The sequence below is a fragment of the Takifugu flavidus genome, chromosome 10 (assembly GCF_003711565.1).
Source record: "Takifugu flavidus isolate HTHZ2018 chromosome 10, ASM371156v2, whole genome shotgun sequence".
Lineage (NCBI taxonomy): Eukaryota > Metazoa > Chordata > Actinopteri > Tetraodontiformes > Tetraodontidae > Takifugu > Takifugu flavidus.
Genome location: NC_079529.1, coordinates 13963724 through 13976341, shown reverse-complemented (window position 1 = coordinate 13976341; position 12618 = coordinate 13963724). Strand labels below are relative to the sequence as shown.

The following is a 12618-nucleotide window of genomic DNA, read 5'->3' as shown; positions in this document are numbered from 1 at the left end:
CACCGCCCCCTGTCGTTAAATGTCTGCACTACAATAATTAGGCAGTTTCCCGCCATTAAGACACCATTACGTCACAACGTACGCCGGTGATAAAGGTTTAAACTTTAAACACATCAAAATAACGTATATATTTTAGAAAAATATTTATTACAAAATTCTACATTTTCTGTATTAAACAGCCACATTAAGCACAATCCTATACACATATACTATATTTTCATTAAAACAAGGAATACAATAAACATATTTAAGGATGCATATAATCACAGCCATTTACATTATAGTAATATCCTTAACAATTTGCACATTCCCAGGCTGAAAATGTCTTACTAGTTGGTTTTCATTATCATACATTACTTCAAAATTGTGATAAAGATTTAGCACTGAGCAAAATAATAGTTGGAGAAATCGCTTTAGAAAGAGCACTTGGGATTTCATTCAATTCTGCCACAGTAAAATTTAATAGCTGTCCCATTAAAATACAGAAATAATCCTGGGACAATGGACTGAGGTTCTGGGATTTGACTTTTAAGACATGGGAATGTGTGTTGTCAGCCTGTTTAAGCGATATGGAGTTTAACAAATACTTTGCTATTACAACACACAATGTTCGACACACTGACGTCCTGGCATGATGCAGAAAACATGCTATTACTGTGCATTGTGGCTCACACCTCGGCTCGCCAAATTCCTTCTAAAGGTTACAGTTTGCCATCTGATAGCTGAGTAACAATTATCAATATCAGCAGAGAGGGAGGGTTTGTGGCCCGCCGCTGTCGCATACCTGGCTGGTACTGCACAACAGATTCCTGGGACCTTTCTGCTGGGATAACCACGTCACAGACCATCCATCATGGCCAGAAGGTCATCTCCTTTGCTGCAGGCACTGGCTGGTTGATCCCCAGACTCTGTAAACTCTCCCATGATTTTAGCAAGCTCAGCGCTGGCCTGTTGGTCCTACAAGACAAAATCAAAAAGCCCTCAATTCCATTATTAAAACAAGTAAAATGTGCACAAATGCACAATAGCAACCATGTAAGGATGATGGAAAAACTTTACCTTTGTTGCTTGAATCTTTATGACTCCGTATGACAGCTCATCCGGTCTCAATAATAATGCCTCTCTGTGATAAAGAGTCACATTTGAAATTGTCCGTTACTTCAATAGTTTGATTTAACAAACGCGCTTGTGCCTGCGGACGATACAGCTTCCTAAAACACAAAGAAACAGGATTATTTACTCTTCTTCCTTGTCGTTGGCAAAGAGGTTGAGTCGGAAGTCGGTGTCTGCGTTTCCCAGTTTCTGAACTTCTAACCCTCCCATTAGCCTGGCCAACAGGTTCAACTCCTCTTTGGCCAAAGGGTTCGGAGCAGTGTTGACCTTGGTGTGCTGAGCAGAAGTTTTAGTCGTTCCTGACATATGAGTTTCCACTGGGCGGCTCACACTGTACCTGAGAGACAGAATAAAACAAAGCACCACGTTTGTCCAGGCAGCACCTTTGAGAATGTCAAAATCAGCATAGATCAACTTAGTTCTGTACACAGACCATTATTTTAAAATATGAGATTGAATGGAATCAGTGAATTACGACTATTACAGGAAAAAAACACAGACTTTATATGTCTTTGCAAGGTTATTTATATAAACCGAAACACATTATATTTGAACTCACATGTTTGTGCCTAATTTGGTGACCCGGTCTCCAAATATCTCAAAAGAACCTTCCCGGAGAGCAACAGAATAGTTCCCTCCATTACTGAACTGCAGTCTGCTCACTTCTTCACCAGAGCAACTAAACAACCTGGAATCAGCGCATGAAAAATCACAAGCGAAGGATAAACTAGCTTACTTTTTATATCCCTCCGAAATAGAACTCATTCTTTGGCCAACAATCCTTTAACTGTCCTGCAGCAACAGTGAACAGTGGAATACACAGAAATAGACAGTGGGACTGTTTCCAGTAGGGCTTCTTATGAAGAAATGTTGATTAATTATTGATAAAAAATATATAAATAACATGTCTATTTTATAAATGTCTTAAATATATGTCGATCCAAAACAGAACCTGGTACTGTTTCTTCCAAACTAAAGCTACGGACACCTAAATTTAGAATGGAAACGCTGGCACTTTAATGCAATTAGGTGAGGACAGATCAGCTAATCTTACAGTCAGATTACAGGACATGGACAATGACAAAGGTCAAAGGTCAGGAAGACAAAAGGTACAGTTTATGACCCAAACAACTTGTTTCATAGAATCGCTGGTGGACTGTTTTGGTGTAAAAGTAAAGGTACTCTAATATGCTACCTTATCGTACCAGGAACTTGGGTACCAAAGGGCACAGGACCACTAGTTGGAAGCACAAAGCGACCATTGGAGTTCTGAACTTTGTCCTTCAGGAAAATGGACACCTGGTAGACAAAAAAACAGACAAGTCTCTGAGGAAAATGCAAGGAGAAACAACCGTATGAACAGGATGGATGGAAGAGAACTCACCCTGATATGCATGTCCTGAAAGAAGATGAGGAGAGTTTGTCTAATCAACTGAAAGTCCCCGCTTGTCATGGGTGCATACATCTGGAAACCCAATCAGATCAGACGATAATGCAGAAATCGGACTGACATTGTCTGTCCTGTACAGGGGTTTGTCCACTCTTGTGTATCTAGACTAAAGTAACCTCTTTTAGTAACCAAGTAACCACTGTTTAAGATGTATGCGTGAGATAAAAAAGACATTTCTGTTTGATTAATCCTCAGTTCAGATCAGCCTGCAGTAGGGCCTGTGGACCAGTCTGTCTGAGGACGCAGTAACACCTTTCCACTTCATGGAACCCACCTCTATGAGCTGTTGGTACGTCTCATCGACCTGGTTGAGAATGGCGGGAGTGTCTTTGACAAAGTCTCTGATTGCATCCATGTGGTTGAATGAGACGAGGAGAATGTCCTTCGGTCGGGGACAGAGAAGCACCTGATACTTGAACGCCATGGTCATCAAGTCATAGAGCTGTAATGAGAGACAGGCATGCCTGGCTTCAAACTGCAACACTGCGGTCGGCAAAACTGGTCGTGTTCTTTTAACACTGTTACAAAACACAACTTATCGAACTACTTGTTTTATAGAAGTGAAGTGGATCTAGTTTCGATCTAAGCCCTTTTCCCCCACTAAGAGGATATCAGTCAGCATAACTGGTGCCTCTTTGACCAAGTCCTGAATAAGCAGATGAAGATGAAGCAAAGCCAATTTTAAAGTCAAATTAATGTAAAAGTGAACTAAATAAGGTTTACATTTTAAAGGTTCTGTTTCTCTATAGAATGCAGGATGAACTCACCTTGTCCATGCTGGCTTGATTGAGTCGCATGATGGAGGCGTGGGCCAGCCGGTCAAACACAGTCCGCAGCGCCTTCTTAGAATAGAGCTCCTGGGGCTTGAAAAGCTCTTCAAGGAACTTTTTGTTGAACATGGTGGTAATGATGTCATTCATAACTACAAAGGTAAAGGACCACGTTTCAATAAGTTTTATCAAATTCACCTTATTTAAGCCCAGGAGCATCCTAGCTTGTATAAATATATGAAGCTTTCTTTATGCGTGCTCTTTTTTAGGAAGCAGCAGTATGATAGAGCATGTCGTAGTCTAAAGGATAAGAAACAAGGTGGATAAACCAGGTTTGTAAGCCATGTACTGATATGATATACCAAGAAAGAGCCAAAGCACACAATTATTCTGCAAGAACCTGTTTTTCTGCTAATTTTCTCTAGGCCGGAGTGATAAACTCTGAGAATACCTCTTTTTCGGTTGGTGTCTATCCAGGAGGCTATTGTAGAAACGCCATAAACCAAAGGGACATACATAGATGGAACAATTGGTTGAAAGCTCATTGATAAATGGAATTGCAAAATATGATCGGTCACCAGCTCCAAATCCCATTTTCTCCCAGAATTGTGAAAGAAAACGCCATGACAGGTTACATTTCCTACCCCCATGGAGCGTTTTATTTATAATTGTCATTGAGAAGATAATAAAAACGATTTGAAATTACAAAACAAGTCACCCGTGTTTAATTGAAGCCGATTTCAGCAAAAAGCTACAACATTTTTATCACAGTCATTTTTTATCAACCTGTTTCGTGGCAGGATAACCTGCTAGCTTCAATGCATCCAGTAATTTGTGTTGTGATCTTGCTGGGCTAGCTACCTTTCTTAGCTTTGTCGGCTGGGATGTTTTGAGCTCGAAGCCGCTGGTCTAAGATGTACAACATTTCTCCGCCGAGGTTGATGAATAACAGAGGCAAGGTTCTTGAGGACATCGTGGCGCTTGGGCCGATAAAAAACTTAAAAAACGGAACGAAGCTAATCAATGTAGTTAGCTGAAATGCTATTAGTAGGGGGACGCGTCTGTTTAGGCGAGTCTCTTCTGGTTGCCAGGGCACCAGAGGAACAACCAATCAGAACGCGTTTCGTCATTCTCAATGCGCACTAGGTGGGCGGGGCCTTAATTTTCTGTATTTAAGAAATCTCGGATTCGACTTCATTGTGAATTAACCATGGTATTTGACACACATTCTTTTAAAAGAAGAGAAAAAGCTCTAAGTTCAAGTACAATGAATAGCTTGAAATGTTCCAAAGGTAAGTACCAAAAATGGATCACTCCATGGAAACTGTAAAGTAAGTCAGTTAGTCCCGCAACCATCACCATCAAAAGGCACCTAGAAACTGGGGGAAACTGACAGGAAAAGGTCTAACCGACCCAAAGCCACAACAGAATCAGATGTCTGACAGTCAACAGCCTGTGTGAGGCTCACAGCACAGTAAGGAAGTCTCCGTTATAACTGTGAAAAGGAGACTTTGCATTTCAAGGTTCGATGGCAAGAAAGCTGTTGCTAAGACCCCAAAATAAGAAAAAGAGGCTTTTCATCACATAACCAATGGACACCTGATGACTGGAAGCAGTTAGATGACTATAACTTCGAAGTCTTTGGTTCATAAAGCAGGATTTTTGTACGTGGTAAGGTGAAAGGTTAATTCCTCACTGTGTGACAGCATGTGGGGCTGTTTCGGTGGGACCAAGAGCATTTGGTGGGGCTGGTCGAGGGGTCACTTGGTTCGATCCCAGACACTCTAAAGCACATTGATCGGTCATAAAACATTTGCAAAAGTGCCATTCATACGATCCTTTTACCATTCAGCACTCTGCAGCCACCTGCAGGTCCCTCTGGTAGGTACCTCGATGGTCAAGGGTTCATCCTATTGCAAGTGAACCCCCCCAAAACAGTCCAGCCTACCTTATTTGTTAAATGTATTAAATATTTACTTTCCTTTGTGCTTTCATTTCAGAGAACAACGTATGATTTTCAAATTTGCCTTTTGGTGAATGGGAGCCGCCTGTATCTCTCTGAGGGTATTTCAGTGGCGTAATGACAATAAACGGTGTGTTGAGCTGGAGATGTGCCCCAAACGATGGCCTTTGTTGGCATTTAAAATTCATGCCTGAAAAAAGTTAATGTATGGGCTGGGGGCATGTGTTTGTAAGGTGAAGTGGGGGGGATGTGGAGACATCTGAAGGAAACATCTGCCCTCTGGCATTTGTCATTAAAATAAAAAAGAAAATGAAACAGTGGTAGGTTTATTCATCTTACAAATGTTTGAAGAATTAAAAGAAAAAACACATTAAGACACAAATTCAAGGACCTGGAAGAAGCATATATCCTTCAGTCTATCATACTGTAAATACACAAAATCATTCTGCTTAAATGGTGGGTTCTATTTCATGATAATCTACCCGGTTCTCCCAGGATAATACTGATTTTCCGAGTTATCTGTCACACTTGGGGATCACTCTTGTATTCCAACATGGGCTACTGGTTGATTGGTTTAAGTGTTCTGGTTGATGATGGTGCATATGGTGATTCATGAGAGAGGAGATCACGCCAATGACCTCTTCCTTCATCCCCTCCTTCTCGGTGTGTTGCAGAAGTAGCAATGAGGCCTCCGAACAAACGATTCTTGTCGTTCCTTCGTGCCTGTGCTACTGTTGGAGCCGTCCACCCGCTTGCTACATAGAAATGTCTCCATTCCTGATACGGACCTCGCGCGCCATCCTGCATGTCTCACAGATTCCACAGAAGAAGGTCATCAAGGCGTCGTTAATTATTGTTCCCTGCGGTCGAGCGATTACAACAACGTTAAAACAGGGAAGCCAAATGTTTCACACGGAAATGTGGTGCAGTTGAGGTTTCGGGATTACTCAATTTTAGGGTGAGCCCAAAATAAAAAAAATAAAAAAATAAATCTGTTTCATTAGTGTCAAATCATCAAAAAAAATCACTCGTCTGGCGTGGGATTGACAGCAGAATCGGAGCTTACCTGAATGCCATACGTCAGCCTCATGTGAGTCCTGACGGCTGTCATGCCACCTGGCAAACATCCCAAGCAGCAGTTCTCTCCATACTTATTCGCAGTGTAGCAGCTTAAAATCATGGGGCAGAAGCAGCCAATAGCACCTGCGCGCACAAAATGGGACCTTGTGACACAAGACGCAGGAGCAAATCGCAATTTGAAGCAGTTCGACCAACACTCACAGACAAAGAAGTCGGTGCAGCAGGAGCACAGACCGGTGCTCCACTCTCCTGTCTGAACATTCGTCCCATATCCGCCTGATCCTGGTTGGTGGGTGATCACCGGGTTTGACATCGTAGACATACGGAGCTGCGTGTGGACTTCAGCTGCTGGAAACACCAAAGAGTAAAACAGGAGAAGTCATGTCTGACTTTTTCACACTGAAGCGTGAAAACAAAACACCACTTGTGTGGCTCACTCACACACCAAGGGAGTATTTTACTCATGCGGTTAGATGAGGGGTGAGACCCTCCCCTCCTGACGCACACATGCACATGCATTCTAGCAAGAAGCTGTGCTTGCATTCAAAGGTGCAAAATGACCACAGAGCAAAATGTTTTAACACAGAATTAGATATTCTTACATATTATTATATACAGGAAAACTGCTGGGCTGCTTAAACAGAACTCAAGCTACAAAAAACACCCCCAAACTACAAAGAAAACCCACCTGCATGCTGGTTATCCAATAGCAATAACGCACCTATTATCATTATTTTAAAAAAACATTAAGTGCTGGAGGTTTTTCTTAAAATTCTTAAAAGTGAAGTCCAGCAAAGTTGAACTGCAGAAGAGCAAGAGTAACAGGAATCAGCCCGCTTTTACAAGAATCACTGTTTAAAAGAAAAAGGCACTTCTTACCTTGTGAGGATTTCAATGTCTGAGTGAGAAAAACGGCCAATATGCAGCTTAACAAGTTTGTTCGGCTGACGCCTCGGTTCAGCTGCTGTGAGTGGAAAAAGAAATGACACGCTCGTCAGTGTGCACAGCTCTGGAGGCTGGTAGAGGCACACACACAGGAAGTTATGACAGTCTAAAGCTGTCAAAAGACTCGTTTGTTAATGTGTTCTTCTGAGAATGACAACAATCTAGGCCTGCTTTCAGTTCACGATGTACCTTGAAATTATTATCTCAGCACTGAAAGCAGCTGGATGACAAACTGCTGGTCTGTGACAAATAATAAAAATGGCTTTAATTCAAATCTTAGTAGGTTATGATATGCTCAGCAGATGATCGCAAAACATGATACCAATGAGTCTAATGCCATCAGCATCAAACGTGTGATCGTTTGAATAGGACATCAGAGCTATGGAGAACGTTGGATGGACATTTTTGCCTTCATACCATGTCGTAGTCATCGCATCCTGAGCGGATTGGGATTGAAACTCATTTTTGTAGCTAAAGCAAATGGCAAACAGTTGGAATTTACTAAATACTGCTGGGCCAAATTTATATTTTGCACATTGCTGGAAAGAGGAAAAGACAAGCAAAGGTCTGTGGTGCATTCTTTTAATCAGCTTCTGCAATGTTACAGGATTTATTTTCGTCCAGTAAGGCATTTATTTATCACCAAGATCTCCTGTTGATGAAGAGAGATTGGACCAGCAGCTTCCCAGTAGGGGTCAGGTCTGGACTGAACCATTTCTTAACAAGCTTAATCCTGAGATATGGAAGAGGAACGCTCATTGATGGAATAGCCTGGTCATTCGGTATCTTCACAAAGTCGGCTGAACTGAGTCTTTTGGCATGTTTCCGGACCTGGACACTGGGCAACTCCAGATCACAGCACCACCACGCCAGGCTTGTAAGGCCACCACTAATCCACCTATGGGGGGGGTCTCTTCTTACCCTCAACCCCATCACTCTGGATCAGGGTGGACCTAGACTGGTCAGACCACCTGATCATCTTCCATTCTCCAGAGTCTTTTCCCTGATTAGTGGTTTTGTAAGGCTTCACAGCTGGTCCGGTTTAGTCCCTTCAGGATGTGTGTGGAAACGCTTTTACTTTCATGACCAAACAGCCCTGAGTTCTAATGTTTTCCTACGATTTGGCATGCATTTATATGACAGAGATTATCATCATTCAGGCATTTTTTTCCAGATACGTTCCTTTCTTCCAGTTTTTAATAACGTATTGGATGGTTCTCAACCCAGGTTTAGTCCTTTCTGCAGTCTGCTAGATGCAGGCCAGTGATTTCACCGTTCTCAAGCAGACTAACGTCATTTCCACAACCACAGGATGCATCTTTCGAGACTGTTGACGAAACGCGAAGCGACTCATTTCATCAGTTGGGGTTAAATAACTTGTTTCTAGCTGAAAGATAATCGTCCCTGCAGCAGTTATCCAATAGGAGGCCATTTCCTATTTGCGTAATTAAATCCACTTTGTGCTGCAACCTCAACAACCTGAAAATAAACCACCTCAACACCACTGCTAGAATGGCTTTTTATTGTTAAATCATCTGTTGTGGTTTAACAACTTTAACTAATGAACTGTTAGTCACTAACGCTATACAATATGATCAAGCAACCCTAAATATAGCATTGTGGGAGCATAGGGTCGCATCACAAATATGGAACAAATGACGTCAAATACCGAGAAGAACAGACACATTTAATAGCACTTTATCAGATGTGCATTTGTGACACTTTATGTCTAATTTGAGTTTGGTTAAAGCCTCAAACTTGGTAATTATTAACATAAGAGCTGTGGGTTGCTGACTTCCCTATTTTTTTCAATCCTATATAACATCAGGAACCTGTGTGGATAACTAACATCATGATGACATTTTCAACAAATTAACTTTAGTTGCATGCCTCAGTAGAGTTTTACAAATAACACGTTTGGTTAAATGTATCTGTAAATTGTGTTTCACTGGCTCAAAGTTGTTTCTGTGTTTTTGGATGCTAAATGTTGCTTCATCTTCTTCCTCTGCTCGGCTTTCTGCTTCTGCACTGCTTTGAAGACCTGAGAAGAGACAGAGGTTAAATGAGCGTTGGTGGAAGCGCGACATCACGCTGCCAGAAGCCGTTAGCCTGTAGATGGAGGTGGTCCAGGTCTAACAGGCCAGACAGCAGTTTTTAATGTAAAGGGCGACTTCTTCAGACGACTGGGGAACTCTACCTTGATGCAGAAGGCTTTCTTGGCCTGCCAGCGTCGAGTGGCCCGTCTGTAATACTCAGGGGGGAAGGTGTAAGTGATGCCAAGCTGTTCGCACACTCGCTCAAAAGCGCTGTATCGAACCAACCTCAGCTTTTTTAAAAGTTTTTTCCTTTTGTCGATGGCCATGAGCATGCGTCTCTTGTTAGCTTTATCCTGCAATAGAAGCATAGAAAAAATTGAATCCTGGACTCTGTGTGATTCAACCAGACTCTTAAGGGTCACTTTGGATCGACCCGGCGCACGGGGATAGTAGCACATTACAAAGATCCGTCTCTCTGACCATTTCATGTAGAGTGGAAATTTCCGATTGCTACTACACCGCACATATTTTTGTTAAATGTGGGGGAGTACACAGGAAATCCTGTAGCACATACATGTCTCGAACAAGAGAAGTGGAGAGGAAATGAACAGAGAGATGCACGCACACATGACAGTGCTGTGGCTGCAGCCAACGCGCCTGTCATCTGACAAATCATCGCAGAAGATCACAAGATGCTGATTGGCCGATAACGCTGACTCTACTTCTCTTCACCCACCTTGTGATTTTTTTGCAGATGTTCCTGGTAGTTTCGGATCCGTGCAGTCAAAGTAGCAACTGAGTGGGGAAGTGAAAAGAGGGAGTGAGCGGCCTCACAGCGATGGACAGGATATTCATTTAAAAGATCCGTGAAAACACACCTTGGACTTCCATTGAGCTGCGGTCGTTCTCATCCCTCTGGACTTTTGAAATGAGTTGTTCTGTTTTCAGCTGCAGCTTCTCACGCTAGAGACAGAGAATATTTAACAACCTCATGAATATTGTATAAATGGCAACTATGGGAATGTATCACACCAGTTGAAGTTATTGTCTGCTCATAATAGCCCAGGAGAAAAGAAGATAAAACAGGGGAAGGTTATAAAAAAGACTCACGTGAGAGGCAAGCTCCAAAGAAAGAAGTCTTTTGATGATGTCATCTGTCCTGTTCCCAAAAAAACCATCAGTGTCAAAAAGAGAATATTTTCTATCACTTAAACACATTGATGGTGCATTATCAGAATCCCTACTTACGTTTGAGCCATTGGCACAGCTGCGTAATCCAACTTGAGCATTGTTGGAGGAAGATCACTGAGCTGGCTCTGAGGAACTGGAGATAATAAAGTTAATATTAGTTTGAAAGTTACCATAAATCAAACATGGTTTGGGTATCAAACGGGCATACCTGTCCTCTTTTTCTTCACGGCTCGAGCATAATGTCTCACAGGAGTTGGAAGTGCAACTGACATTGGGGGGGAAAAAACATTAGCATCAACCAAGGATGGATACATCGTGTTATAAAAGCCAGCAACAACAGCTCCTGACATAAAGGAGGACACAGCTCTACACACAAATATTAATTTGCTAAACATGTAAAATGAACATGGCTGATTTGCTCGTAGAAGGTGCAAATAGAGACCTGTCGTAAAGAGCTCAAGACTTGTGTCCAGTTTTGTTAAAGCTGCAACGCAAGTTGCCATCCCAGATATTTAACTTCCAGGTTTGCTAAACTCACTCCAAATTTCTTTAAAGCACAGTAAAGACCTTCGAAATATGGCAGAAAACTCAAAGCATTTCCAAAATGACACCTCTACTTAATGGTGGTTCAGCGCGGCTGTATGAATTCCCACTGTGCATTTCTGACACTTTACATTACTTTAATAATCGCAGATACAGTAGTTGAAGCAGTAAATGTAACTATTGGTGAGAGCAAGAGACGAGAGGTTGTCCTAAACGTCCCTTTTCTCTGTCCTTCACATCCACTGCGAGGGATTTTATTCCTGGACATAAACAAATCACAATCTTGAGCACATTACAAGTAATGACAAGGTTTATATAGTATAAAATAGCATTCTTCCCATGTAAGACAAGGGGAGGATAAAGCAACGGAGACCTTTTTATTGCCTGCACCACATTTGCATTAAGTACTTTAGGTTTAGTTTAGATAAGGATGTCAAAAGATAACTACAAGTCAGGTTGCAGCCTTTGATATGCTAAACCACAAATATCATCATTTACTTCTTTAAAACCAATCAGATGTGTGCCACACATCTATTATATACTACCGTATTCACCAATGTTATAATATAGTATTTAGAAACATCATCCTTACAGAAACCGTAAAATGAATGCAGGCTAAACTATTAGCATGTTGTCTGATCCAAGTCCCCGCTGCTGGTGTAATCTAACTAATTACCATTAATCACACAAACACTTGGACTAGACAATGGACTGGATGGAGACGTTAGTCAGGGACAACCTGTCCAGGTTCCACTTACCACCGACTCCTGGGCCCAACAACGCAGAGCTGCAGCTCCAGGATTTCGCTGCTAAAACAGGAGATACTGAGCAGCTTTCTCGTAAAATGCCTGTCGAACATTTCACAAAAGCTCTAATGGCCACGTTTTGGAACATTGTTTTCGGAATAGTCAAGCACTATTACATTAGTTGCCTAAAAACGGTTGAAAGTAACTACTTGTGATTGTAATACACGACCCCTACATATGCGCCGCCATTTTGACTAGGCTAAACTAGCCGAATGCAGATGGCAGTGGGACACGTTGAAGGCTTCGAAAACGATCCCCGATCACATCGATACTAGTTGAAGTCGTAGCTAGCTACGGTAGCCGATTGAAAATTTTTCCCTTTCTGACAAGAAATGGAGCTACTTATTCTTCAAATTCAAATTAATTACATAATCAATAATTATGCAGAGTTACCACATCAAATTTCTTATTAGGTAATATGATAATTATAGTAAAATAAGACTTAGATGTTTCAGGTCTTCAAATACCTTACAATCTTCTCCACACTGTAAATACTGTATGTTACACAAATGTGGGTCTGACCCATGTGGACGTGGGAAAACTTCATGAAGACTGACAAAAGCTATGCTTATTCATAAAGGAAGAACAGAACACTTGAGGATGAGGATTTGTGCTACATAAAACAATTAAAATGGAAGAGATTGGTTTGATTAATAAATGATTAAATACATAGATTATAAACATTCAGCTTAGAAACACATGAAATAACATAGGAAATGGT

The 12618-nt window shown here is 41.6% G+C and overlaps 3 protein-coding genes across 4 annotated transcripts; all 3 read right to left on the bottom strand.

The window, feature by feature from the left end:
- Positions 1 to 128: 128 nt before the first annotated feature.
- oscp1b (organic solute carrier partner 1b) lies at positions 129 to 4442 on the bottom strand. The gene is made up of 9 exons (XM_057044982.1): positions 4195 to 4442; positions 3331 to 3485; positions 2838 to 3005; positions 2498 to 2578; positions 2309 to 2412; positions 1673 to 1801; positions 1241 to 1450; positions 1060 to 1123; positions 129 to 957 (listed from the first exon to the last, which is right to left on the bottom strand). Exons 1-9 carry the CDS (start codon positions 4304 to 4306, stop codon positions 838 to 840), a joined length of 1143 nt encoding a protein of 380 aa, XP_056900962.1. The 5' UTR covers positions 4307 to 4442; the 3' UTR covers positions 129 to 837.
- A 1164-nt stretch (positions 4443 to 5606) lies between these two features.
- LOC130532361 (cornifelin homolog) lies at positions 5607 to 7368 on the bottom strand. Of its 2 annotated transcripts, none has more exons than XM_057044985.1 (4): positions 7256 to 7368; positions 6578 to 6724; positions 6363 to 6499; positions 5607 to 6156 (listed from the first exon to the last, which is right to left on the bottom strand). In XM_057044985.1, exons 2-4 carry the CDS (start codon positions 6696 to 6698, stop codon positions 6052 to 6054), a joined length of 363 nt encoding a protein of 120 aa, XP_056900965.1. In that variant the 5' UTR covers positions 6699 to 6724; positions 7256 to 7368; the 3' UTR covers positions 5607 to 6051. The 2 variants fall into 2 exon arrangements, with proteins under 2 accessions (XP_056900965.1, XP_056900966.1); XM_057044986.1 differs by having other exon boundaries at positions 6578 to 6721; positions 7256 to 7363.
- A 1458-nt stretch (positions 7369 to 8826) lies between these two features.
- Positions 8827 to 12108, bottom strand: mrps15 (mitochondrial ribosomal protein S15). Its single transcript, XM_057044984.1, has 8 exons — positions 11850 to 12108; positions 10757 to 10813; positions 10606 to 10681; positions 10468 to 10516; positions 10236 to 10320; positions 10094 to 10152; positions 9519 to 9710; positions 8827 to 9362 (listed from the first exon to the last, which is right to left on the bottom strand). Exons 1-8 carry the CDS (start codon positions 11983 to 11985, stop codon positions 9267 to 9269), a joined length of 750 nt encoding a protein of 249 aa, XP_056900964.1. The 5' UTR covers positions 11986 to 12108; the 3' UTR covers positions 8827 to 9266.
- Positions 12109 to 12618: the final 510 nt, after the last annotated feature.